General features: G+C 44.4%; 1 protein-coding gene across 1 annotated transcript in view; it reads right to left on the bottom strand.

Moving 5' to 3' along the window:
- Positions 1 to 26656, bottom strand: part of ANTXR1 (anthrax toxin receptor 1) — a 101881-nt gene that overhangs the window by 33690 nt on the left and 41535 nt on the right. The window contains exons 13-14 of the mRNA XM_009999354.1: positions 15827 to 15922; positions 6357 to 6398 (exon numbers count right to left, since the gene is read on the bottom strand). Of these exons, the coding sequence (XP_009997656.1) occupies positions 6357 to 6398; positions 15827 to 15922 (138 nt within the window). The remainder of the gene's footprint in view (positions 1 to 6356; positions 6399 to 15826; positions 15923 to 26656) is intronic.

Consider the following 26656-nt stretch of genomic DNA (forward strand, 5'->3'; position numbering starts at 1 on the left):
TGCAAGTCACTTCACTCCGAGATAGGAGCCTCCCTGCCAGAACAACAACAGAAGGAGCACGCACAAAAAAGACAACACTGGACACTTGAGAAACAAAGGAGTCACAAGCTTCTTCAGGATGAGTCTGTTTACATGTTTTGAAGGGCACGGGAGGTTTTGCAATACAAGAAAAAAAACCAAAACAAAGCCCACTAGTGATGTCCTACACACTTGGCAAATATGCTGACGACATATGTGAGGAGCTCAAGGAAAACAACTGGGAACTTGGGGGTCAGGGTAGGGAGACAGCAGGAAAATGGGAAGGAAGAGGAACACAACGCCCATGTCCAGCATCCTTGCTCACTGTCTCATTCACAAGGTCTGAGCCCATGAAGTAGGGCTGAATTCTCACATCCTGCTCAATTTTGCCCCTATTTTTTGGCACTGAGCTACAAAGGGGTTTTGCTCAAGGAAGAACTGCACAAGGAACTTCAGCTCTGACCCAGCAGCAGTTTAAAAAACAGCCCCGGAAAATTCAAGTGCATTTAAGGATGCTGGAAACTGACTGTACAGAACTTGGCATCTTTCCACTCCCAAAATCTGCTTTAGATGGAGCTAGAGTTTCTTTTAAAAAAGAAACAGCAGCAGGACAGAGCTACATTTCACAGTCAGAGATCCAGATTCATAATTGCTGGATTTCAGAAACCAAAAATCTGTGTTTATCTCAGAGCCCATGCTGAGCTCTGTATCCTTTGACCCTGACCTGAGGGAACCTCATCTGTGGGTAACACAAGGATAATTCAGGCTCCACTAAGGACATCAGAATCACTCAGGGTAAGAATTCAAACTAAATTAGGCCAGATATAAAAAAAATTTGGACAACTCACCCCTCTCCCCACCCTTATAATTATTTTCACAGTTGTCTCTGCAATGCCTGATCTTGTCAGAATTTAGCATCTCTAGAGAGCTCTGCTTGCACAAAGGGCTGTATGACACAACAGGACAATCACTCCTCTGAGCAAGAGGTGTTATCATATAATTTAACAGCTGAGGAAACATGGAGGTGAATACAGTGTCCTCAAAGCTTCTGGCTCCTTCCTGCCTCCTTTTCCTCCCAGCACTGGGCTCATTTCCAACGTGCACGGCCACCTCGCAGTGGCAGAAGAATTGCTTTGTTGCACCTCAAGGACACCTTGCTTGCCTCTCAAGAAACATTTCCTAATGTTTTTGATCTAAATCAAAGCTGAAAAAACTCACTGCTTTGGTTTTTCTCATATCTTTGCCCGTCACTGCCCCAACCCTATAAACTGCTGTCAGAAAACACTCCTGTGTCATGAGCATCTAAGAGAAAATGTCCTATTGGTGCTTCACTAAGGAGCAGGCTGAAGAATGTCCTCAAGCCTCATGAGGCACCGAAAGATCTACATGTAAGCTTATCCTTGAGACACAAATGCTTAAAAAAACCCCAGCTTTTGTTGGTCTTCCTGATCACAGAAACTCCTAATTTGTCTATGGTAGATTCCTAAAGATCCTTCAAGTGCAAAGCACTGCACGCTCACATCTTGTGATAAAGAAGAAAGGATGTTGAGCTATTCCTACTCAGACACTGAGCTACAGGAAGATGTAATGAGGTATTATAAGGTCAAGGGAATGAATACTGGTGCTCCCATTGCAACTGTGATGTGATTAAACCCAACTTTAACAGCCTCAGCACTAGCAGAGTTTGCTGTGCTGGGCCTGCCTAGATATTTCACATGAAATTTGACTATAAAACTCCACATCTTCATGCTGTAACACCTGCACCTCATCTGTTGCCAACAACATCCCAAATCTTTTCCTTTTAAATGCATGCCTGTCTTTTGAAAGGTTCCTTTTCTCCTCTCTCCATATTTCTGCAACTCTCTGTAAAAGGAGAGTAGAGGGGAAGGAAAAGAGCTGGCAAACCACTGTGCCCTGGCTTCCTTTCAGGAATAACAGAATACATTTCCTGCCTTCCTGTCCACAAAAAATCCTTATCAGATGCTTTCTCTGGAGCTGATTTTTCTATCTCCCCAGCAAGGCTTTTCAGGAAGAGACAGAAAAACAATTCAGAAAAGATTAATCAACACCAGTAAGTGAAGGTGCAAGCAGCTCACTGAGCAGGTAGATCCCTTTTAGCCATTCCCTGGCCTCACAAATGCTCAGTGGGGGAAGAAACAGATCAGTTCACAAAGATCAAAGAAGTTCAAGCTGATCAGTTGATTTCATCTGTTGGCTTAACACTACCTGCCATGTGGTAAGTTAAATTCCCCCTTTTCATGCTGGCCTCCCATGACTGTGATAATTACCTTCAGCACCTCACAACTGTGCTGCTGAATGGCCCTTTCTCTCCAGGGCTTCCTTGTGTGTGTTTGCTCTGGTGCATGTGGGTCGGATGACAACAGACATAAGAATTATCCAATTACAGGCTGGTTGGTGGCTTGGCTCTGGTGCCTTGCTAGGGGTGACCATGCAGCTTCGGTGACAGAATCATAGGATTGTTTGGGTTGGAAAAGACCTTCAGGTCATCAAGACAGAGCAGCATGGAAAAAACAGGTCTGAGCGAGGGGGAAAGGGCACACTCAGATCATCTGGTAGATCTCCTGCCTGGTTTTGCCAGACTTCAGAGGATTTTGTGTCTCTGAATCCCTTCTGTGGGAGAAATCACTGCCATGACAGAAGATCCAGCAGCATATTTTTTACATTGCCTGCTCTCTGTTTACAGGCCAAGGAAGCAATGAGAAGAGTGTGCCTCCTGGGGATGCCTTAGAGGGCTCCAGTTTATGCACCCTCTGCCTGCAGTCTGTCCTGTGGGACTGCCTAGAAGCAGACCTCTGGCATGGGTCAAGTAGCAAATAGGAAACGGTTGGAAGCTGCAGAAGTGTGCAGGTTGGGTTTGTTTATGTAGAAGATGAGCTGCTACAGTGAGAACCAGCTTCAGCCTCCTGGTAAGCTTCTGGTCTGAGTTGAGCAAGAGTTGTTCCAATAAGCCCAGCCTGAAGGTGAAGGGACACATGAATAAAAAGCAGCTGTGTCTTCCTTCACCACAGCTAGAAAAAGCCTTGCTATTCAAAGGAGGTAGAAGAATGTGGTTCTGATCCACCATCACTGACTAATCACAGGCCAGAAAGGTGCTCACTGGCTCCTTGAGGCATCCACCTCTTCTAATTGGCATGAACTCGATCTTTCCTGGCTGTAAGTGAAAGCATCTGTCCTTCATCTGGGCTTAACCTCTTCCAGTACCCTGTGCTGTCTGAGGAGCAGCAGTAAATTGACAACTTTTGCAATTTCTGAACAAATGAACTGCAGGTTTCTAACTAATAATGGTTTCCTTCACCAACAGTGAGTGTGTCTCCAACGTCTCAAAAGCCCTTTAAAGCAGAGCTCAATAAAACCCTTGGTGGGTCTAACAGCAACTCTACTTTCCCTTCATTGTTGGAGTAAAATGCATTCTCTTTGCAGTGCAAAGACATATGGGCACCAGGTCCCAAATATGCTGATGCAAGAATTCCTCCTGTCTTCTTTTTTTTTGCCAAGATTTTTTTTGGAGAAGTAAAAAAAAAAAAAAATCACCTTACTGTAACTGTAATGCTGCTTTCTAAGGGCTGAGCACTCCCATGCTGGAGACAAGCAGCTGCTAGGTCTTCTGCAAGGGACAGAGCTATGTGCAACACCTAAGACAGACTGGATGGTAGAAAATCAGCTCCATCTTCTATTTGTTTTGAGCAAAGTAGAAAACCTGGAGCATCCAACCTTCTGGGAAAGCATCATAGCACTGCCAATCCCATTCTGGGGACCAGGCTCTAGAAGAGTAAATGGGACCAATCAAATGCATCTTTTCAGAGCTTCTGCTGGTTTTGCACCACGGAGAAGCTCTGGGAGAAAAAAGCCCAGTACAAGTCACAGCTTCAAGTCTCACTCATTTTGAAGCACTGCTCTGATGCTCTGCAGTTTCCAAGACAGTATAAAGTACATTTTCCTTTTTAAGAAACCCTTGGCTGTTAATTGTATAAGCTGGCACAGGGATGACTGAGTATTGAGCTTGGGGGACGTGCTCTGGTGGAAAGTCTAGGTGAAGTTCTACCATCAGACTAGTCCCTACAATACTGGCACATTGTTGTAACCAAAGCACCCCCAACCCAGGGTTCAAAACCAGTAAGAATGAGAGCCAAAAGATTGTACAGATCTCCTCTTGTAGTGATGAGGAGGCAGGTAAACTACAGGTATGAGTTAATGCAGTTTTTCAGGCACTGTGCAGAACCCTACTCTGGGTACAACCAAAGCCTGGAAAAGTCTGCATTTAAAGCTATCATCTACAGGGAGCAAACCTGAGAGCAAATGGAACATTCAGCTTCTGTAAAAGAGGGTTTGCCCCATGTTCCCCACAGTACAGGACCAGGTTAGTTTAACATAAGGTATAATAATAATAACAATAACAATAATAATAATAACAACACAGCAAATATATTGCTAAAGGACACTTGTGAAAGACAGATGAACTGAGGACTCTTCCTCAGCCCAAAGGGCTGCACAGACTGTTTCTCTGTCAGAAGCAGGGCTGAGAGAAAATATAACATGTCCAGAAATATCTTCACACCAACTTAACTAAACTTAACCTGAGGCAAATATAACTGGCCTACTGCAACTAGTTTATTTTGCAGCAACTGGTTTGCTTTTGCAGCACTTACTGGTTTGATAAAAGGCTTCCTTATACATGAAGCATGCCTTCTCTCTTAGCATGGGGATGTAATCTCCCCTTCCAGTCCTTGGCCAGGGACCCAGCATTCCAGAATGATGTATTTTAATTAATTTCAGCAATTGAATCCCTTGGCTTGGGAAGCATGTGTGATGCAGAACAGAGCACGTGCAATTTTAGGTTAACATTTTCCTTTTCATCCAGAGGACAAATGCTACCAAAGCTAGTGGATTTACACACAGCCCAAACAGAAATGTCTACTTAGGAAAACAGGCCAGGTGCCTGCATATAGAAGCATGGGGAGCACTGCATCCAAACCTCCCTTGGGTGCAGGAATGTTCAGGTTTAGAGTTTGGCTTCAGGCCTGTTGAAGGGAACAAGTGCCAGCAAGATGGAGGTTCTAGTACTGGCCTTGGCTCCAGCTGCCCTGAACTATTCCCTGTGCTCCGTGCACGCAGAAGCCAGGTTGGGTTCCACCCCTGCAGTGTTGCAGAGAGCTGAGGTTTAAGGGTGCTGGTGGGCACTGGCACAGGGCAGACTCAGGGCCAGACTGTGGAGAGCTCAGAGAGGATCATTTCAGCAAGCTCTTCCACTTGCAAGCTGAAGCAGGCAATGCATTTGTCACCAGACACAAAAAGCAAAGCAAACTAACCAACCAAAGCACTCTGGGCATAGATCTGAGTCTTCTCTTACTCACAGAGTTAAGAGGAACTGGTCCAAACCCCAGTGAAGTCAATGGAAAAACTCCCATTGACATCAAGACACCCTGTGCAGAGCCAGAGCCTGGGCAGTGAAACCCCATGTGCAAAGCAGGGAAAGCAAAAAGAGACTCATTGCGTGCTGAAAGCAGAAGGATATTGAGAGAGGCAGATGAAAAACTGGGCATGCTTCTGGGCAGAGTCTGCTAATTAAGTAATGGTGACACAGCTTTAAATAATTTGTTGCTAGATTCATCTAAAAAGCTTGAGCAGAATTAAGATGAAGGTTTTAATGTTGCTTTCCTGTTTCTCTCCATTAAAATTTCCCTGGTTATTGCAGCTCTTCTGATGTCAAGATGATTTTATTGAGGTTTTGCATCTGCTCAGAATCTGGTCCAGTGTCTTCAGGCACATTGCAAGGACTGTGGGCTGCCTTTATTCACAGCAAAGGATCTGCACTGTGAGTTACTGCTCAGCTGCCAGCAGCAGTTACATATGCTAAACCATCAAAATCATTACCTTACTGTTCCAGGAAGACAGTTAAGCTTATATTTAGGTTCCATTAGCTTCAAAGTTAAACACACACTTAAGACTTGTCCTTTTTTGTGAATCACAGCCTAACTCTGTGGTGCTGTTCTGACCAAGGGGAAGCATTGCCTACCTCTGTCCTCCATTCCTACCTGCTCTGTGAAGGTACTTGTATACATAGATCTGCAGTTGCTTGTCAGTAAACAAACACCACGTCTCTACCTCTGTAGAAAGTAAAGTGTGCAGAGTGAAATGCACATCAGCCAAAAAACTCCCTGGTTTAGCTAAACCACTATTGACTTTGAGGCTACTGAGATGAGCACAAAGGTTTGCATGGTCAGTACTCTGCCAAGCATCAGAATCACAACCTCTTGTGAGCAGACTGAACAAAATCTTGTCCTAAACATTGAGGGAATCAGACTGCCAGGGTTACTCACCTCACTGTCTTCTGCAGGAGGTGGTGGGGGTTCTTTGATGATCTAGAAGGATCAGAGAGAAACAAAACAGTTAAGTTCATACTTTGTTCTTTAACACAATTCAAATGTCACTTTAAAAAACCCAATCAAAGAAACAACAGGACATGCTGCTGTAGGCATCCCTGAACTTAGTTACAATTCTGTGTGATTAGGGGGTGGGTTTGTGAGCTACTGGTGTCACATCACTGAGAAACAGCAGGTGTCCCAAAGCCCTGTCCTACAGACACTTCCTAATGACAGCTCCTGATTCTTATTGCTCACTAGGTGACCCCTGCCCTAAGTGGGGTAACAGGAAATCCAAGTCATGGAGGAAAATCCTAGTCCCAGGAGGAGCCAGTCAAGGCTGTCTCTAAGACCAGATACCTATCACTGTTTCACCTGAACAAACTTATCAAAACCATGTCCTTCTGCTTGCCACCACACAGGTGTGCAAACCCTGCCTCAAATAATTTACAGTTAGAGCAAAGACTGGAACCAAGGTGAAGTAAAATGCTCTGGGACACCCCCAGCCTCTGTCTCCCAGGCCCAGACTTCATTCCAGAAGGCTGTGCCACCCATTGCTCTTATGTAAAATGCTTTTCATATTATCAAGCTGATATAGTTCACTCTCATAAGCTTTAAAAAAACCCATATATAAATATATATGCATTTGAGGCTCTCCTAGGGCTGCTAACAAAGCAAGCAGGGTGAGGTTTTAGACTGGTCCAGGATATTCTCCATAGAAACAAGTTAAGTTTATGTGGGCGTGAGGCTATTATTTCATGCAAAAAGTTTGCATCTAGGGCTCAGCAGGCAGCTGGCTCTCATTCACAGCCCTCCACTCCAAGAGCAACAGAGAGCTTTCCAGAGGGAAAGCAGTTGCATGCAGGCACATCACATCTCTCCCCTGCTGCACAGCCACTGCAGTCAAGAGATGGATCCAGCCAGTCATGTCAGTGCAGCTGCCCCAGGGATGGGTTGTCTCCAGTCCATCTGGATGAGGCAGCTTTTTCTTCACACACCAAGGCACGATTCAGATGCTGTCAGGGTGCTGAGCATCTGTGGAAAGAGTCCTGAGCATCCTCAGCTCCTCTCAGGACTGGGTATTAGGTGCAGAGATGCACAGATGTGTAGGCTTAAAAATTACCCTTAAAAAAAAATCACAGTACAAAAATAATAACAGCTTGCCTGTTTAAATGCAGAAAGGGAAAATGACAATCACATTAAAGGCCCTGATGATAAAAATATTTACAACAATTCCTCTCACTCGTGTTTTTCCTTCTCTGATGAGCTCACTGTTTTTATTTTCCTCTGCAAACTCCGAGTCATGCAATGTGGCCATTAATGAAGAGCATGTGCCTCTGGCTCTTGAGGAGCTGGATCAGTCCCTTGTTTGTATCTCATCCCAGAGCAATGATGGTTGTAGAGCTCTGCCACTACCTGTCCTTGGGCAGCAGGGCTTTTTTTTTTTGGTGGCCTACAGTGTCCTCAGGAACCCCTCTGAAAGAATCTTCCTGCTTTAGGAAGCAACACCGAAGATTTGTTTACACAGATTTGTTTACAGGGCACAAAGCCCTGGTGGAAGCAGGACATGACACTTGAGGAGTGTGGTGGCTGCACCCACTGCCCTGCTCACAGCAGGGCTCCTTGGGGCAGGTTGTGGCATTAAAGCCATGAAGCATATCAGGGAGAAGGTGATGCCCAGGGATGCTCAGGCTGGCTGGCAGAGCTGGCCAGTGCCTGCTGCAACATCCACCCCTCTCTGGTGATCCTGCCACCTCCAGCTTGTGCCTGCAGCTCAAAGCAAGTGATGAAAAGTTGTGTGCATCAAAGTACTGCTCCACAGAAAGGAATTCATGGGTATCTGTGTGGCCTCCCCGAAGGGCTGCTCCTTGGTTTAAGGAGATGGTACAACCTCTTATATGACATGATAAATCCTGACACAGCACATACAGCACTCCAAAATAAAAAGAAGACTTTTCTAGCCACACTTTCAGACATGTTTTGGGCCCTGTGAGGGGTGACACTTGTCAGAACTCCTTTGGAACAAACCTGAGGACACTGAGAAACTTCAGATAACTGATCTAAAATATACATACTGGAAGTGGCTTTACTCCCTCCTCTGACATGATTCTGGTGGAACTTCATGGGTTCCAGAGGAGTTTCTCTCATTTGCATTGGCGTGGAACCTCAGGACAATCCATCCAACATATTTGGTCCAGCTAAGCATTCAAAAACAACTTCTCAGCCAGTATCACTAGAAACTCTGGAGATTACAGACTTGGAAATGAAGAGGGGGGCTGTGTTATTCATACATTTGCATTCCCTCTCATGACACATGCACACACATACACACAGACTGATTTCTACAAACAGATCAAGTTTTTTCTCCCACAGTCCAAGAGGGGAAAAAAAAATATAAAAAAATTCCATTTTTAAGTGCCACACACTTCTAAGAGCAACTGAACCCCATAAATTTGCAACATAAATTAGTTTGTTTGGATTAGTCCAGAGATGGGGAGAGTTTAGCCTTCTCTGCCTTGGAGCCTGTATGAACTTTCAAAGTTCAAACCTTACAAAAATATGTATTTTCTGTCTTGTTGCCCAGGTCTGGAAAGGGTTTTGGTCTAAAAATAGTACAAATAATTTCCTTCTCCCTGCTGGATTCCTACAGTTTCAGGTATTGATACACAAGACACTCATCTAGGGTAAGGGAAGGAGTGAAGCACATGGGATCTTTGTGCCATCTCAAACAAGGAAGTGCCAAGTGGCAATAAGAAGGTCCCAGAGCCTAAAGGCAGTGCCCCACAACTGCTCGTTTTGCACAAATAGAAACAATTTCTCAAGTACAAGAAAGAAAAAGCCATTGGAGGAACTCAGTGAGGATACAGCCCACGCTGCCACAGCAGACTCAAGCTTTGCTCTGGGCTGCACCTCTTGCCTGGCCAGATGACACACAGGGCCCTGCTGGAGGCCATCAGCTGGGAGCTGCTTGGCCAAGCAAAATGCTTGGGCTAGTTCAGCTTGGCAAGGCTGGAGTGTTTGTTCACGTGTGCTGCAATTGTTGTGATAACCCCAAGCCATTTCTGCCATTGCTGCTGCAACTATATCTCCTGTGCTTGGAAGAAGAGAGGGCTGATGGTTCAGCATGTCTTTGCTGGCTGGGTGGGGAAGACCTGGGGGCTTCTGCTTCAGCACAGCTTACAAGGAGGGCTTTTGTCTTCAAGCAGCAAAGGCCTGTGGGACAGAGAGGTGGCCAGTGGCTTCTCTTGGCAGAGGAAGGAACTTCAAGAGTTGTTGCCAGCACTTCTACACACTTAGCTGTGAAAACTCAGGACAGTAAAGTAATTCTTTGCCTTTCTCTTGCCTTTAATGACAGATCTCAACAGGCACATGACAGACAGGTCTCTGCTAGCAGACCCACCCTGGTGTCACAAAGAAGCAGCTGTTTCTGATGAACAAGCCAGGGTAAAAGCAGAGGAATGCTATTAGCCACCTCCTACAAGTTTAAAAACATTGGAGAGGACTGGTTTTCTGTTGCCCTGAAATTTCTGAAGCCTTTCAGGCATAAGAGAGCACAGGTTGAATCCAAATTCTGCATATTCCAGGAATGTGTCTAGGATGTTTTCCATTTTGGAAGACCAGAAAACTCCATCAGTTTCCAGTGTCCAGCAAGCACAAACTCAGTAACCCTCCCTGGAGTTTTATATGATGAATAGGGGCAATATGTTTCTTGTCAGTGAAGTGTATCTGCCTTAAGATGGAACAGATCATCATTTAAAATGGGAGCTACACAAGAATACAGTATAAAACAAAAAATAAAGGGCTTTATGTCTATTTAGGACTAAAATTTGGGAAGGGAGCATGCAACTAACTGAGCAGATTTGTGGTCTTTATTTGCCTTCGCTCTTCCAGAAAACAGAGAATATGTATTTTTGCTCTCCTAATAAAAAGTTTTTTGTTAAATAGCACTGTGATCCATCTGACCCATTTTTTTGTGGCATGCACAAACCACTTTCAAAACAGATCACAGCACACATCAAATTTACCCACTTATGAAAGACATCATGGTGAAAATAAAAAAATCCCCCCATTAAATTAACTCTGGTAGTTTGTAACTGAACACAGGCCTGACATGCAGATCTCCAGGGAATGCATGAAAAAATGTAGCATCTGCAAAGGTCATCCCTTTTCCTAGGCTATTTCACTTACACAGTGATAAACAAGGCCAGAATCAGTGGGGTTTGCTCCAAGTGTCTGACCCACTTTCTTTGGAAAACTATATAAATGAAATTTCCTTTTCTGGACCAAAGGAAAACAACCCAGCTCCTTTCAGCTTTATGCAGAGGCTCTTGCTCTCACTCATGGATTGCTAGTGAATTTTCTGGTTATGTAAAACTACATCCTCAAGACTTGTTTCTCCTTAGCTTGGCTGAGCCAACTTTTTTTTTTTTTTAAGAGGTGAGAGGAGGCCAGGGAAAAAAAAAACAACAAAGGAAGAAGTAATTTTTATTGAGTTAATTACTTCCCATGCAGGGTTGGGGCAAAGAACAACAGTGCCTTAAGTATCTGCTGTGGTCTGGAACAAATGGTGCTGGAAATGATCAAGACGGATACAACTGGCCTTTGGATCTGGCCTTAAAGAAATGCAGTAGCAGGTAGAATGATTTGAGAATCTGGAGTTTAGGCATAGAATCTAAAGGCAAATGGATATCTTCCCAACTTCCAGGGGGCAAAGCTTGGCACTTTCCAAAAAGGGAACACGGTGAAGATCTTTCACTTTGGACATCCCAGAAACGATGGACACTTTGGAGAATTTGGCTTTAACTTTTTGGTAATGACACATCAGAGCATCAGGCCAAAGCACTCCAGGTCAGTGGCTGGCACAGACACTGTTCTGTTAGCCCACTTCTCTCCCTGGGCTGCTGTAGAGCTGATGCTGTTAGCCCAGGCTGAAAGCCTCTGGTATTTTCAGGATCCACGCTGGCCTGCAGAGCCAGCAAGTTACAGAGCACTATAACCACACCTAAACCATTCTGATCTGACTGACAGGAGGCTGAGAGGAGCAGTGAGCTGCTGGGAGATCTCTGGATGATCTGGATGATAAGACTGTCTTCATCCTGCTGCTGCCCTTTGAGCCCTGCAATTCTCAAGTCAGGTTCTTTATTTACACTATAAACCCACAACAGCAGTGCTACCTCCAGGTGGTTTGGACTGACTGTGCTGTAAATACAGACATTTGTGGCTGCATGTATGGATTCAGAGCTGGAATGTTCCAGACCACATCAAGCTCCAATAAATTCAGTGACACTACCACATGGCATCAGGTGAGTTCTTGCCTCCATAGCTCAGATCCAAGCTGAAGGCAGGGACTGCAGTGTCTACAAGCAATTTCTGCCTCACATTTGTGTGTGTGTGTCTCTCTCTCTCTGTCGCCTGGTTTGCACCAATGTTTCAGATTATTCATGATCCTGTTCTTCCTTCTCCCAAAAACATAGCTGCAGAAAAACTGCCTCATGTGGACGTGGGATCAAGTGGGAATCTGAGAACCTGGACCCTTATGAGCAACCTCCATCAAGCCAACATACACCATGTAATTTTATGACTCTTCAGGCTTGCATTTACAGTCTCTGCATTTCCTCCACTCCTCTGCCTCCAATTTAGTTACATTTCATGTGGTTTTAATATATATTTTCTGTATTTTGCCCATCCAGCTTTTTGTTTCCAAAACTTCTGGTCAGCTGCAGTACAGACTGAGAGCCAAACAGATTGCTGGGTTCTTCCATGCCTCCTTCCAGAAAACAGCTTTGAAGTTAAAACTGGTGTTAGATGCTTAAAAAACCAACACCTCGTTTATATACCAGCCACACCTCTATTTAAAAAAAGCTGCAGTAAGAAAAATGAGTTTAGGTGCAAAGCATGGCCCAAAAACAACTCACTCCATCTGACAATTTTGAGTGTCTATGGGAGACACTTGCTCAGTGTGGTGCTGCATATTGGAAAAGGGAGACTGTCCCAGTATGGACAAGCCTTCCAACTATTGTATGAATTACACCTTCATTATACATCCAAGAGACTTAACCAGCCAAACTAAATCCTCCTTAAGACAGTTTTGGAGGCTTGTTATCTATTTGGCTTACATCTACATTAAAATCTAATTGGTTTTGATCAATATTAAATCTAAGCCTTATGTTGGCCTCCTACCCTGAACAATTTCACCCTAGGGCACCTCATTAGCCTCCAGCACACCCTTTTAATTACTGCTCAGACTCCTCCAGGTTACGCACTCTCCAGGAAAGAGGAGGAATGAGAAGACAACAACAAAATGTCCATTAACCTCAACAAGGCCAGGGTCTGGCATTTGCTTTTCTGCAGATAAGTTCTGCCCTGAGGTCACTCTGCTATGGATGTCTTTGTATTTTCTATTGTTATTCTAATGTGTACAGTGTTGGGGAGCTCACCAGAATTAGGTTTCTTTTTTGTTGTTGAAGAAACATCCTTGAAACCTTTTGAAAGGTTAGGACCTGGCTCCCATGCTTTTGTAGCATCCCCCCTCAGGTACCAAGGGAAATTTTGCCCGTGCTGGTGTCAAGCACAGCAAAGATCTAATTAGTGTTTTGATCCACTGAGCATCTACTGTAAACTGAGTGGTAAATTCCAGACTTCATCCCGGAATACTTCTGAGACCAATAAACTTGGATACACTTGGAAACAGCATTTCTTTATGGGTGCATGCCAAGGAGATACTGGGTTCCAAAAAAGTCTCCAGAGAAAGTCTATTGATTTCAGTCCATTTACTCCAGGGATGAAGCTGGCTCAGTGTCTTTCTTGAAGAGCTATTATTCTTATTGAATGAAAAAGAATGCCAAAAGGAATTTGAGGGTTTAGAAATGTGCTTGCCACTCAGAAACAAATTGATACTCGGCAAAAATAAAAGTTTGTTGTGTTTTTTTTTTACTTTTTCCCCTGGACACATACACAATTATCTCTGAAACATCCCTGGGCTTGAATCCACAGCAGCGTCTCTGGGCCTGTGGTTGGATTATTAGAGGTTATTCCTTGCCTGCCTCTTGTCTGTTGTGCAAGCCAGTTCCTCTGCCCTTAATTCACTCTGGGCTTCTGACAACACTGCATTCCTTAATGTGTAAATAAGCACTGCTCTGCTCTCTTTCTCCCCACCCCAAGCCAACCAGGCTGGGTACTCCTCTGTTGATTCATCTGCTGGGGAAGCAAGGCACAGGCAGGTATCTCAGCTGCTGATCTGCTGCCAAACACACTGGACTGAGACATGGAAGAGATTTCATACAGGGTCTTGAATTAAAATCTTAGATATTAGGACAAAATTCTTTGTTGTGAGGGTGGTGAGAGCCTGGCCCAGGTTGCCCAGGGAAGCTGTGGCTGCCCCATCCCTGGCAGTGTTGAAGGGCAGGTTGGATGGGGCTTGGAGCAGCCTGGGCTGGTGGGAGGTGTCCCTGCTCATGCAGGGGGGTTGGGACTGGATGATCTTTCAGGTCCCTTCCAACACAAACCATTCTATGATCTTTCCAGCATGTAGAGGGATGTGTTGGACTTAATATTTGGAAAGTATTAGTGGGATGGTGCCCACTTGGAGACCTTGCTAAGAGGGAAGGAGGGAGGTAAAGGACAGAGGGTGAGGAAAAGCTTTTTATCTACAACAAATTTAAGTGCAGAATTTAAATCTGGAAAATATTAAGCTCATAAAGTTTCACGTAGACATGAGACTCACTACCTTTGCTGTACCCACTGTGCTTATCTGGGCTGTATTTCTCCCACTTCAAGAACACTGTTGTACAACTACTGTCCTCGTGTTGTATCTCATGTATCCTCATTCCCTTGCAGCAGTCCCATACTACTTACTCCATGCACAGCTCCATATTCTCTTTAGTCCATACCCTTCTGCTTTTATTCCTGCCTTCTTCCTGTCAGCTTTGCCCCTCTCCTGTACAACCTTAAAAGTCAGCATCACTTTCCTCTGTACCTCTGCAGTTCTCCACCAAATCAGCATAAGCATCTGCAGAGGACACAACTCCATGGACTTCCATGCACATGAACCAACAGAGCTGGCCCAGCTTCCCTGGGAACATGCCACCCAGTTTAGACAAATAACTCTCAGCAACCTACCATGCTGCTAAATCCTCTGTCCATTTTTAGAACTGATTTAATTGTTCTGAAAAATCCAAACAATATTTTTTTTCCTTTCTGGTTTTCATGTCAGGACAGAGGTGCCAAACTACTGTGCAAAGAAGTGTCTTGCCCCTAGCAATTCCAGCCAGAAAGTGAAATAGACAACTCAGATTTTTCCTGTGAGATTTCCACCCTTGTTCTGGAGAGAGAAATACATCTCACCACACTTATCCTCAACTGTGGCTGCTCCTGCTGGCTGTGGCTACAAAACTCTCAGCAACACAGTGTAGATTTGGGACAACGTGGTGCAAATCTACAACATTGGAAAAGTGATTTTCAATCAGGACTAACAATAGTGACACAGAAGGCAAAGCCAGTTTGGGCAGTCTTAAAAGCAGCATCTGAAACATTACACACAGCCAGTCCCCAAACACCAGTTCTGCTGACATTTGAACATCCCTAATTCTTGTTCTGCAATTGCAGTGCAAACCAGACCCAAAGCAAGAGCAGAGCTGCACTGCATTGCATGTTCCATGATAATCAGCCTTAGCCCTGCTCTTCACTGGAAAGGCAGCTCCAGGGATGATCAGCAGAGTGACAGGACCCTGCAGCCAAACAGCAGGGTCATGTGTGAGAGAAAAGCTTGTCTCAAGCTTTCCCTGGACCTTCTTCTCTCCTGTTTTTTCCTGATTTCTGTCTACCTTTTTTAATTAACTGTTTTTTAACTCCACAGAATATTGTGTGAAGAAGTCATTAGTGCTCAGTGAAGTACAGTCATACTTCTACTGAAACTGCCATCTGGATATTTCAAAGTGCTTTTCAGACATGCTGAGCCAGGAAAGAAGTTAATCTTGCAAAAATTTCCACACTTAGAAATGTCTTTTTCTTGTAACTGAGGCAGAATAAGGACTCTAGGCTGGGCTCAGCACACCTGCCCTGCTACAGGAGCCCTTGAGCTCTTAGATACTGAGATACTGGGATTAGAACACCCAGGAAAGCCATTTCTTCCCAAAAAAGGCACATCAGCTGGTATGTTTCTGCAAACCATTTCCATTTTGTGACCAATAAAACTAAAAGGCTCCTGACAAGGTCTGTATGTCAGCAACAATGTTTTCATGGGTATAATCCAAAGGTCAGGCACATGAAATTGAAGCACAAACCAGTGCCAGCAAGGGAAGAAATGCTGTCTTGTTCAGTGACCAGTCCTGTGCTCTTTCTTACTGGAAAACTTTGCCTCCTTCCCACTCTCTTCTGACATTCAGGCAACACTGAATTGCTGTTTTGTGCTGACAATTCCTGCAACTTACCACTGTGCAGCAAAGAGGCCAGAACCACCACAGAAGAACCAGTGCCAACAGGAGGAAGAGGATCAGCAAAGCAATTGCCAGGATGGTCCCATCTGACTGGAAGAGAAACACAGATTTTGTGAGCACCACTAAGACAAACCTCCCCTCTCCACAGTACCCACCTGAGCATCCTGCTGCCAGGCAAGTCTGTGTCCCAAAGGTCACTGCCAGGCTCCAGTTATTTTTCAGACAAATGCATTTTCCCTCCCTCCATGTCACTGCAAAGAGGCTGAGACCTCCAATTACCTTCCCAAAGAGTCCCAAGCTTTTGTCTGAATTTTCTGAAGCTCATAATTACATAAAACACTTATTTCACTTCAGATCAAAATTAATGGAATACACTCAGAATGTTAAGACAGAAAAAATACTTTAAAAAGAGCTCACAATATTTTATTGCAGTTTAAACATTCTCTTTTCTTTGCAACTCTTTGCCCCTCTTGCAGGATAGACTCAAAGGCAATATTAGCACTGAAGTTTACTCCAAACACAAAAGTTGAAACAAGATCTCTCTGGGCCCACAACACAGGTCACTCTGCTCTTCTTGGCAGAGCTGAGCCAGGGCAGTTGAACACAGACACCATCACAACAACATGAAGGGCTTTTCCACATCACAAAGCCATCAACTCTAGGAGTCTTCTCTCTAACTGGGATTAATCCCCCATTCCAAAAGACATTTGACATCTCTGACAACGCATGAACAATGCAAAGTGCTGCACAAGCCAGCCCAGTGCAGCAACCACAACTGAATGGACATTATTTCTGGTTGTTAACCCAAAGCAGATGTTCTGGCTTCCTGAGGCCTGCCAGCTGCCCTGTACCACTGCACCCCAACATGAGCCACTGCTGAGACAAGCAAGCAGGGAGTCCTGACTTCAGTCTGTGTAACAGCATTTAAAAGACCCCACCCAAATGTCAACACCAGCAGATTTGAGGACACACTCAGGAGCAGATTGACCTGCTGGATGGGAAAATTAGGTGCCTGCTTAAGGCACTGCAATTCAGTGGCCAGATGATTTCCCATCAGGCAAGAATGGGAAGAGTAATGGAAAAAATAATCAGGTTGAGAGCATTTTCCAAACTCTCCTCTGGTGCAGAAGGAATTTCTGGAGAACTTGGATCAAGACAACCTGATCTTTGACACTTGGAAACAAAAGAGAGGTAGTCCACACAGAGAAGAATTCACCCCAGACATCTCTGGAAATGGAATTTGGACCTCAACACAAAATAAAAGCTCACTTGAGAAGACAGAGCTGGACATTTGGTTCTGTTCCTCTAAACAGACAGCACAAAGTCACATCCATTATCTGCAAAATAGAACCTGCTGATACTCAATGCTTAAAAAAAAAAAGTGATCCTGGCTCTCTGATGCCATGAAATTGGAGGAGGGATAAGACTGTGTGTCCACTGGTTGTCTGCCCCTTTGGCCCCTATATTGAAATAAACATCTTGCCATTAAGAATACTCTACAATCAACTTGCAAAAATACAATGCAGATTCAAGTGGCCTTTTAACTGGTTTGTTCTGAAGGTATTTTAAAATTATTTTTAAAACTATTTATTTCCTCCCCTTGAGACAATCTGCAAAGACAAATTTACTTCATTACCCCAACACATCTGTTTCTCTGCAAGGCAGCTGATGTGACCAGCTAGTCACAGGATTGGGACTGGATCTTTAAGGTCCCTCCCAACCAAAACCATTCCATGATTCTATCTCCTCTGACTCTGCCATGAACTAGACTTTAGCAAGTGAAACCAGGACAGAGCATATATACACAACAAATCCTACCATAATCATCCAAAGTGGCCTTGATTCTTATTTTGGTTTGTTTTATGTTTATTTCATCAGTTTCTGGTAGAATTTAGTTATCACTCTGAAATATCTCTGTTTTTTTACAGCTAGAACTATGTTTAGATAAAAACTGGCCCTTATCCAAGCAGAACAATCAACAAGATAGGAAATATTCCTGCTAAAATAGTTTGCAAAAGTTCCACTGGCATTTTGAAATCTTTCTTCCAGTCTTATAGTGGGTTAAAAAAGGGCTGAAGCATTTGAAATGTCTGCTTTCATTCCACTATTATTTTTTTTAATCAAGATTTGGAAGAGCAATACAAGTGCTCATGGAAACAGTGAACTATGGAAGAATTCAATGAGCTGTGTTTAACACTTACTGAGTAAAGGCTGTCAACTCAGACCAGGAAAACAACTTTCATTTTAAAGATAAAGAGAATTTTAACACTAAACTAGTGAATGTTCCATTAAAAATATCAACGGAGACCAAATGTGGCTGGCCCCTAAATACACACAATTACCTCAAATTCCCATAGGAATTAATCTCGACTACTTACACCAAGATAAAACTCTGGTGCTTGTTCCCACAGTGAGAGTAACAGCCAAAAACTCTGAACACCTGAAGGACTGAGAAAAGCCAGACACCAAGTGCTGAGGGACCCACCAGGACACCAAGTGTAAAATACTGGCAACTTGCTTCTTGACAGCTGTTGAAGAGCTAGATGATGCCTGGAGTCATTCTTGCTATTATATCAAGATAATGATTATATCTGTGAATGACCTTTCAACAGACCGCACATCTGACATGTTAAAACTCAACTGGGTAGACCTTAAACAAATAAGCTGGTAGAGCAAGCAGGGCAGCTGGGCTTTGAAGCCTCCTTTTCCCTGCAGGAGTCCAACAAGGGCAAGAAAATACTACAAGTACTGCTGGCAGTTGAAGCACAATGGAAAAGAACTTCTGGGAGATATTGTAAGATATAAAGATGTCAGGAAATCTGGAACAGGACACATGAGAGGTGTTTCTTCATCCATAGGGTGGATGGGTATCTTTAGATATATGCTGTCATTTGGAACCTAGTGGGGAATGGTTATGGGATGTGAGAAGACAGGGGGAATCCTTTAGCCACAAGACTGAAACCTGGCTCAGCTCTTGGGCTGTAGGTAGTCCTGGACAGAAGAAGAAAGGGATGGCCAAGCCTCATGGGCTGCTGCCTTCAATCTACCCACACTCAGACACGTGCTGTCCTGCAAAGGAATGTTCTCCAAGGCATGTACACAATCCCTGGGAAGATCCTAGCTAGCAAAAGGTCAGGATAAATGAGGTGCCTGCACATTCCTTTAACAGTCAGGGAACAAGGATGACCACTCCAGATGCCACAGAGGAAATTACTCATCCTCCAGAGTTCTACTATTGCCTACTAAGATTGCTGCCTAAAACCAAGCTCCTCAAATTTTGCCTCAGGAAACACATACACAATCATGCAGAGAGACAGAGCAAAGACAGAATCTGTGATTTTTAAGTCCTATCTCATCTTAGACATCCTTGATTCTTCTAACACAGAAAGAAACATCAATCAATCAATTAGCATTTCCAAGGAACTCCTGAGAGTTTTCCAAAATGCTATTATGGACCAGATAAGTTTTTATTGTTGTGTTTGATTTTGGTTTGATTTGTCATTTTTTTCCCCCCCAGTCTTCCCATTTAAGGTTTTATTTCCTAGTTTCCCACTTTACTGCACTGGCATTTGCAGCACACCTTAGCTATTCCAGAAAGAGAACCTGGAATAACAACCCAATGGACTCTCAGAAGCTTTGACTCCTGACATTCAGGAGTGATGAATGAAGTACTAGATGCATCTAATAAATGTGCTCCTGTACTGTGGCTGACAAATTAATGCACTGCTGATTTATAGGGAGAGGGAGGTGGGTGGCATGCATGCTTGTTACCACAGCAGTAAATGGATTTAACTTTAAGCATGTGCTTAAATGTGTTGACTTCATGCTGTGCCTAAGAGGGATGGACTTCTTTAAAAGACACGCATCAAGCTCTTGGCTTTAGTAGGCCTCCAAGGTTGGGTTCACTCCTGCAGATTTCACTGGAAAGTAAGAATACCAAATATAATTTTTTTTTAAAAATGCTAATAAAAGTGCTATAGGCTTCCTGTGTCCCAAAGCACTGATGTACACTTGGGAAAGTTTCAGCTCTATTGCAGGATTTCTAAGAAGACCATTCTGCTGAAAGGAATTAAAGATCCAGAAGATGGTGAGGAAAGTGTACAGGGCATGATTGAAATTCATTTCCAAAAGCCTACTAATGGTGGTGGGGAAGCAGACAAAATCAAATGCTCATCAGGAGGAACATGGATTTGTTTTGAGGAGGATGTTTAGAATTCTATATAGAAAGTAGTAGAAAGACCTAATGTTCTGAAGCTTCTACTTGAAAAAGAGGAACTACCCTTCTTTCTGATCTGTGTAATGGTGCAGACTTTGTATAGAAATTCAGTAAAATTCACTGGTTGGTGTTCCAGAGCTTCCTGATTGAAATCAGAAAAGGAGTTGGACTTGATGATCCTGATGGGTCCTTTCCAACGCAGCACATTCTGTGATACTGTTTCGTCTGGTTCTGCACTCACTGCTCCAGCAAAGTGATGAGCCCTACCAGCCAGCTGATCTCAGGACTACAGGCAGGACCTCCCAGGTCCCTATGCTATCCAGAAGAGCCTGTGGGAGCCTTTCCAGCTGTTCACTGCAGCAGAGGACTTAAGGCTGCCATGTAGCCCTGTGATGTGACCTCCAGGGCAGGCTGCCACCACCACTGCTTCAGGGCAAGGAGTGGGGAAACAGCTGCACAGCTGGGACAGCCACACAGCCATGTCTCACTGCACAGTGACTCTACAGTAATAACAAATAACATCACTGCTCAACGTCAGGTGCTTTACAACAAGGAGAAATACGGTTCATGTCATTCCAGAGACAGGGAAGATGTGAATGGCTCCTGTATCCCAGTATATTAGGAAAAAAACAACCCCTTTTTTACATTTTCCAAGCAGGAGGAGCAATAGCAGGCTGAAAACCTTCAGAGGTGTTCGTAGGAAAAGAATGAAGTGTTTCTTAAAAAGCTTTATGAAAACCTTGAGTAGAGTTTTAATGAGCAGCCAAACTGGGGCAGATTTTCCCCCTGGAGAGAAAGGAGAAACAAACTGGATGTGCCTTAGTCACTAGGGAAGGGAAAGACAAAGCATGATCTTTGTCAGAGAGACAGGGGCAGCTTTTATTGTGAAGAAAAGACTCCATTGCTGCCTGACTCTCCTGGGGACTCTCCCATCACAGCAAAAGAAGCTGAGCATTTACTTTATCACACACAGGATGATATATTTATTTATTTATTTTCCCCCCTAATGAACAGCCTGGTCTAATTTCTAAAAGGAAATGAAAGCTCCCTGAATGCACTGTCCTGCAATGCTTGCTGGCTGCAAAGCTGCTTAAGTGGGAGCCAAACTCAGCAGGGATATAAGCAACAGGCACCTGTTCTAGGTCACCCACTAGAGGTGCTTTCACCTCCTTTCTTCCAGGGTTACTGTGCTGTGAAGTGAGGTGTCTCCCTGGCAATGATCTATTTCCCTTCTGTCCTTCCAGAGCTGAAAGAAGATGAGAGCCCACTTACAAAGGCTTTTCCAGAATCCTATGAAACCTCACTTCACCACATGCTGTATAAAACCAGAGCAAGAGACAACACTTGTCCTCAAGAGTTCACACTCCAAACAGCGCAGGCAAACACATGGTGGCAAGGAGGAGTAATCATTACTCTTTGTTACAAGGAAGGCTCTTTGGTCAGGGAGAGCAATTCTCTAATCCCCATTGCTGTGTTTATGCTTATAAAAACAAACAATTTTTTCTTCAGAAGAAATACTTAAAAAGCTAAACTGTTAGCAAGACTTCTGCAAGGCAGATCCAGCAGAACTGATGGTAGAATTCAAGTTCGTCCAGTCCTGGGCTAGTGCCTCACCTGCCAGGCATTGCACCTGGGATCCTGCATTAACTGCAACAGGGTCTGGGGTGTAGTTTATGAAAAAACAGAACAGGACCAAACCCTGCATGCTGAGGAGCCTTCACTCTTCAATTGCACACACTATCCATCAGTTCTGGGATTCCATAGTCTTCACACAACAGGCACCTCCCCACCCAGAGGTGTTGAAGCCCAGAGGCCTTTGCATCTTCTTAGGTTTTCTAGTTCTCTGAGACCCCATCTGCCTTGGTGACATGCTCCAAATTCTCTGTTTCTCATACAACCCCCTGAATTTCGCCACCAAGAGACCCCATGTTGAGTGTTGAACCAAAGTGGTAATATAAAAATAGCGGTAAGACTTCATGCCAGTGAAGATGTGCCCAGGTCTCCACTAGTTGTGACAATTTACCTGTCAATTGTCAAACTTCAGGTGTCACGATTTGAACAGCCTCCCTGCAGGAAGCAGCAGAGATCAGAGGGAGCAGGGTCTCTTAGCTGCAACATGCTGCAAACTACAGGTGAGCATCTTAACACTCACTCCCTGCAGCTACAGGCAGAGGTCACAGCATCTTCCCAGGCCTCAGATTCTGTCCCGGAGGGGAGTGTGAGAGCTTTGTGGCTGTGACATCATGGGCCTGAAATCAGCCAGCAGAAAGGCAGAGGCCTCTTGTGTGCTCTTTTCAGGTTCAAGATGCACAAACACTCATACTGAAATAAAGGCAGTGCATCTTTGGTTGTAAATGTTTCTGGTTTGGTCTGAGGAGCTCCTATTCCAAAACAGCCACCTCTTGTCCCTCAGCACTTGCAGCTAAACAACAAAACCTTTGAGGTGAAACCTAAGCAGATATTTTGGTTTCCATCTGTGCCTGAGGACAGTCCTTACAAAGTATGTTCAATCCATTTCAGGAAGCGAAGAGTAACTGGAATAATAGCAGGCAAAATGCTGTGGAATTAAGACTTTTTCATAACAGCAACCATTTATGGTGTGGTTTGGGTTTACTTCTTTGCCAGGCAGGAAAGGAAGGCAAACAGCACAGCACAGCTCTGGGATTTCTTGCCTCTCTGGATCTCTGTGAGAATCGTAGCATTTAAACAGCCCTTAAAAAGTTTTCAGGAGCATTTTCCTTAAGCTAACATTCATGTACCCCCCCAAGCTGAACAGCAGAAGTTCCTCCCAGGCCATTACAGGCAGCTTGCCACCAGCCTGACAAGGTGAGGAACATGCCAGCATGACCTGAACCCACACAACAAGATCTGTTTGGGATAAGTTTCCTTCAGAAACTCAGTTTAAATTGAAATCACATTTTCAATGGAAAAACATTTCAATAAAACGAAACATTTTGCTTCAAATGCACTGTTTCAGAGTGCTCTGTTTCAACTTCAATGCTAAAAGGGATTTCACCCCAGAGATGTGCAGAGATTTAAAAATATTTTGTAGTTAACTTCAGCCCTGTCACAGGAAAAAAAGTCTGCATGTCCACAAACTGTTCTGATGTTTCCAAATCAAAACTTTTCAAAACTCCCACTCTGTGATTCTGCTCCCACTCTCAATTTATTGGTCTCTTTTTGTGAATCCCTGCTTTCCAAACCAGTTGCAATATGCCTACCACAGTTAAAGGTATTATAAAACAGCCCATGCAGCAGTATTAGAGTGAAATAGTCTCTGCACATTTAACTCTTAGGGGGACCTGTGTTAGCAAAAACCTTCACTGCCATTATATTGGCAGCACAAAGCATTTAAGAGCAATTTCTTTTAGAAATAATCCTGGAATTCTATGCCCTGGAGTTCCCAAAGAGCAATTCCTCAACTAATAATACACAGGTCAAGGGCCTAGGAAAGTGCTCATTAATTTTACTCTGCAGTTTAATAAAGCCTCTATTGATACAATAGTGAGTGCACTTTAATTGCCTGCAGACTTAGGAACCCTGATAACTAGCAGAGCCTTAACTGTGCAGCCCAGAACAGCAAAATTGAAAAAACCCTCCTTCGACACCAATTACATTCTCTTTGAGTAAAAACAACCTTCAGTGAAAGCAAAAGGAGTTTTTACTACATGCCTGCAGTGCTTTCATGATTTTCCAATCTTTTCTTTCCCTTTATTTAAAGATCAAACCCATCCATTATTGCTTAAGGACAATTCCTTCAGTCTTTCAGACAGGAAGAAAACAGGGATACCTGGATGTAATAAAGCTGTGCCAGTACCCACCTCCTTGGGTCAAATGCAAAACCTGTCAGGGTTAAGAGTTTGAGTTCTCCTTTGTAGCTCACTTCAGTGGCTTCTGCACCCTTGCAAAGGTGAGACCAGAGGGACCATTTCTTTCCAGAATGACCTGTTCCCCACCTCTCACCTCACCCATCATCCCAAGCTATTTGTTAATGGCTGCCACCAAGGTAACTGCTTCATTATGAGATAATCAATACTCCCACCTGACTTTCTCTTGCCCCAGGTTGTTCTCAGGTGCAGTACATCACTGGATCCATTCACTTCCACACACATAGTTTCAAGAAATCCCTCTTCCACAGCCAAGGACTGGTTTGGCCCAACTGCTGGCCAGCAGCTCTCTGCTTTCCAAAATCTGAAATCCTATCCAAGACTGTGGAACAGCTAATTGCCCAGCAGTGTGTTCAACCACCTTGAGATCTTCCCATATCCAAGAGTGGTTTTGGAGCACCAACATCTCAGCTGAGGAGGGGCTGCCATCACTTGGCACTGGATAGGGTCCCAGCTTACAAGGGCAGGCCCAGTTTGGACACTCCATGTGCCTCCCATGTGCAGTCACTTCCTCAGGTGCCCTGACCCAACATGTCCCTTTTCAGCTGAAAGCTGCTGCTTTGTACAAGCATAACTCCCTCAGCCTTTCTCCTGAAGGAACAGGCCTGGGAAGGCCATCCATTGTGAACTAGATAGACATGGCAAATCAGAAGGTGTTTCAATCACTGCTAGGGTAAGGCAAGTCCCATGCCTTGCCTTACAGAAATGTTCTCCCAGTGGAGAGGGCACCTCCCACATGTGGGCACCTCCATTGTCTTCTGGCAATGAAGGATCAGGTGTTTCTCATTGGGTGATAGCTGCAGTTACAGGAGTACCATTTAGTGATGCTCCTTGCTCTTCACTGGAGAGCTGCCCAGGAAGACCTGTATTACTGTCACTGCAGCCCCTTCCAGTTCTGAGTCTGAGAGTTACTAGTGCAAGAGGTCATTAGTGGTTTTTCCTCTTCTGGGAGCATTTTAGAAAATGAACAAAGACTCATTTTAATTCCCATCCTGGCTTCTCTCCGAGATGCTCTCTTTTTGCACTGAGGAACTTGGCAGCAGCCCTCCAGCCAGCAGAGCAGGACTTCCTGCCCTGAATGCTGCCTCCTCAATTTTTTCCTTTATTGCACATTCCCTTTCCTGACCATGCCTGGTGTGCAGAGCCTGCTCTGTGCTCAGCTGCATCCATACACACTCATAAAGCAGCATTTAATAATTTCTCCCTCCTTCATATCTTCATACTCCTGACATGCAAACAGGAATAAATCCCTTAAGAGCTTCCCAGCTCCATCAGCCATTACTTGCTGAGTCTTTTTCCAGCAGTGGGAAAATCCCTGCATCATCCACTCCCCAGGCATTAAGCCATGCAAGTGGAAGCAACACACAGTGTCTGTACATGGGGGCCTCATGGGGGGCCCCCATGGCCTCATGGGGGGCAACTTTACAGATGAAAATGGTGCTGTGCTGAGACAAGCAGCTTGGGAAGAACTTTTGGAAGTCTTAGCACTAGTGGAAGCTGAGGATGGTCAGTTCCCTGTGCATTTGTGGTTCTGTACCTAATACTATTGCTGTCACAAGATGGGTTTTTGTTCAGCACAGAGTAGAGTTCTTGATGCCTTCAACTATCAAAATTACTTTGTCCAGCAGACCACAGAGGAACAAGCCCAGCTTCCTTCTGGGCCAGTGTGATGCCCCAGCCCTAAGGACATTTCTGTAGAAGCAATGTCCTGTCCCTACATGTGTCCAGCCTCTGCAGGCTTCAGCATTCAGCACCTCTGCCCACAGCAGAGGTCACCTGGGTATTCCTGCAGGGCTTTGCTCTCTTTTGCTCAGGTAGAGCAGAAACAACACAGCCTCACTGCCCTCTCTATGGAAGGGGGCATTCCTTTCCCCACAGGAAATTTAAAAAAAAAAAGACAAACATTACTTAAAAGGGACAGATATTGAAAAACCAACTTTAGAAAAATAAATTAGTAACTCTCCAATACAAGCAAGCCAAGAGACAAATCCATCAAATACTTTCAGCCAGCTGAGCTTTGTCATACTGGAGATGCTGGCATCTTATCCCCCAGTTAAGCATACAAACAGCACACTGTCTCCAAACCTTAAGAACACTCATTCCAGCCATTCCCCTGTTCTGATGGGGTAGCTGCCAGTGTTCACATAGCCCAGGCCAAACAACACCCTAAATTACACTCAGGACAGCTCTTAGTTTAACTGGGTAATACATAAGTTAGTGAGGAGCAGGAATAAACTTCTGTCTGCAGCCCCTGAGTTACATAGTGTTACCCTCTTGCTTCTGAAATAAACCCAGCCACTGTTCACAGCTCTACCATCAGCCAGCCAGTAAACCCCAGTTTGGGGTGTGCAGTCAGCAAAGGCTTTGAATGAAAAGTAGTATTGGCCATGCACAGAAAGGGCACGAGCAGGCTGGGTATTCCCATGCAGCACTGTTCTGCCCTAAGCTAGAGGGTTTCAGCTGCACTGCATCATTTAACAAAACAAATACTTTGCCCAACCACAACAGCTCCTGTGTCTGGCTCATTTTTGACAGATAAAACTACATCACTGCATTCCTCCAACAAGTAAAAGCCCTTCTTTGTCCACAAAGCTCCTTAGTAACAGGCACCTCTGCCTACAGAGCCTGGCTCTCCAGAGCTGCTGCAGGCACCCTGGCAGGGTGGGCAGGACACAGCTCTCCCAATTTCTTTCTCCCTGAACTACATGCCTCTTCCTGCTG

The sequence above is a fragment of the Chaetura pelagica genome, unplaced genomic scaffold (assembly GCF_000747805.2).
Source record: "Chaetura pelagica isolate M959 unplaced genomic scaffold, ChaPel_1.0 scaffold526, whole genome shotgun sequence".
Lineage (NCBI taxonomy): Eukaryota > Metazoa > Chordata > Aves > Apodiformes > Apodidae > Chaetura > Chaetura pelagica.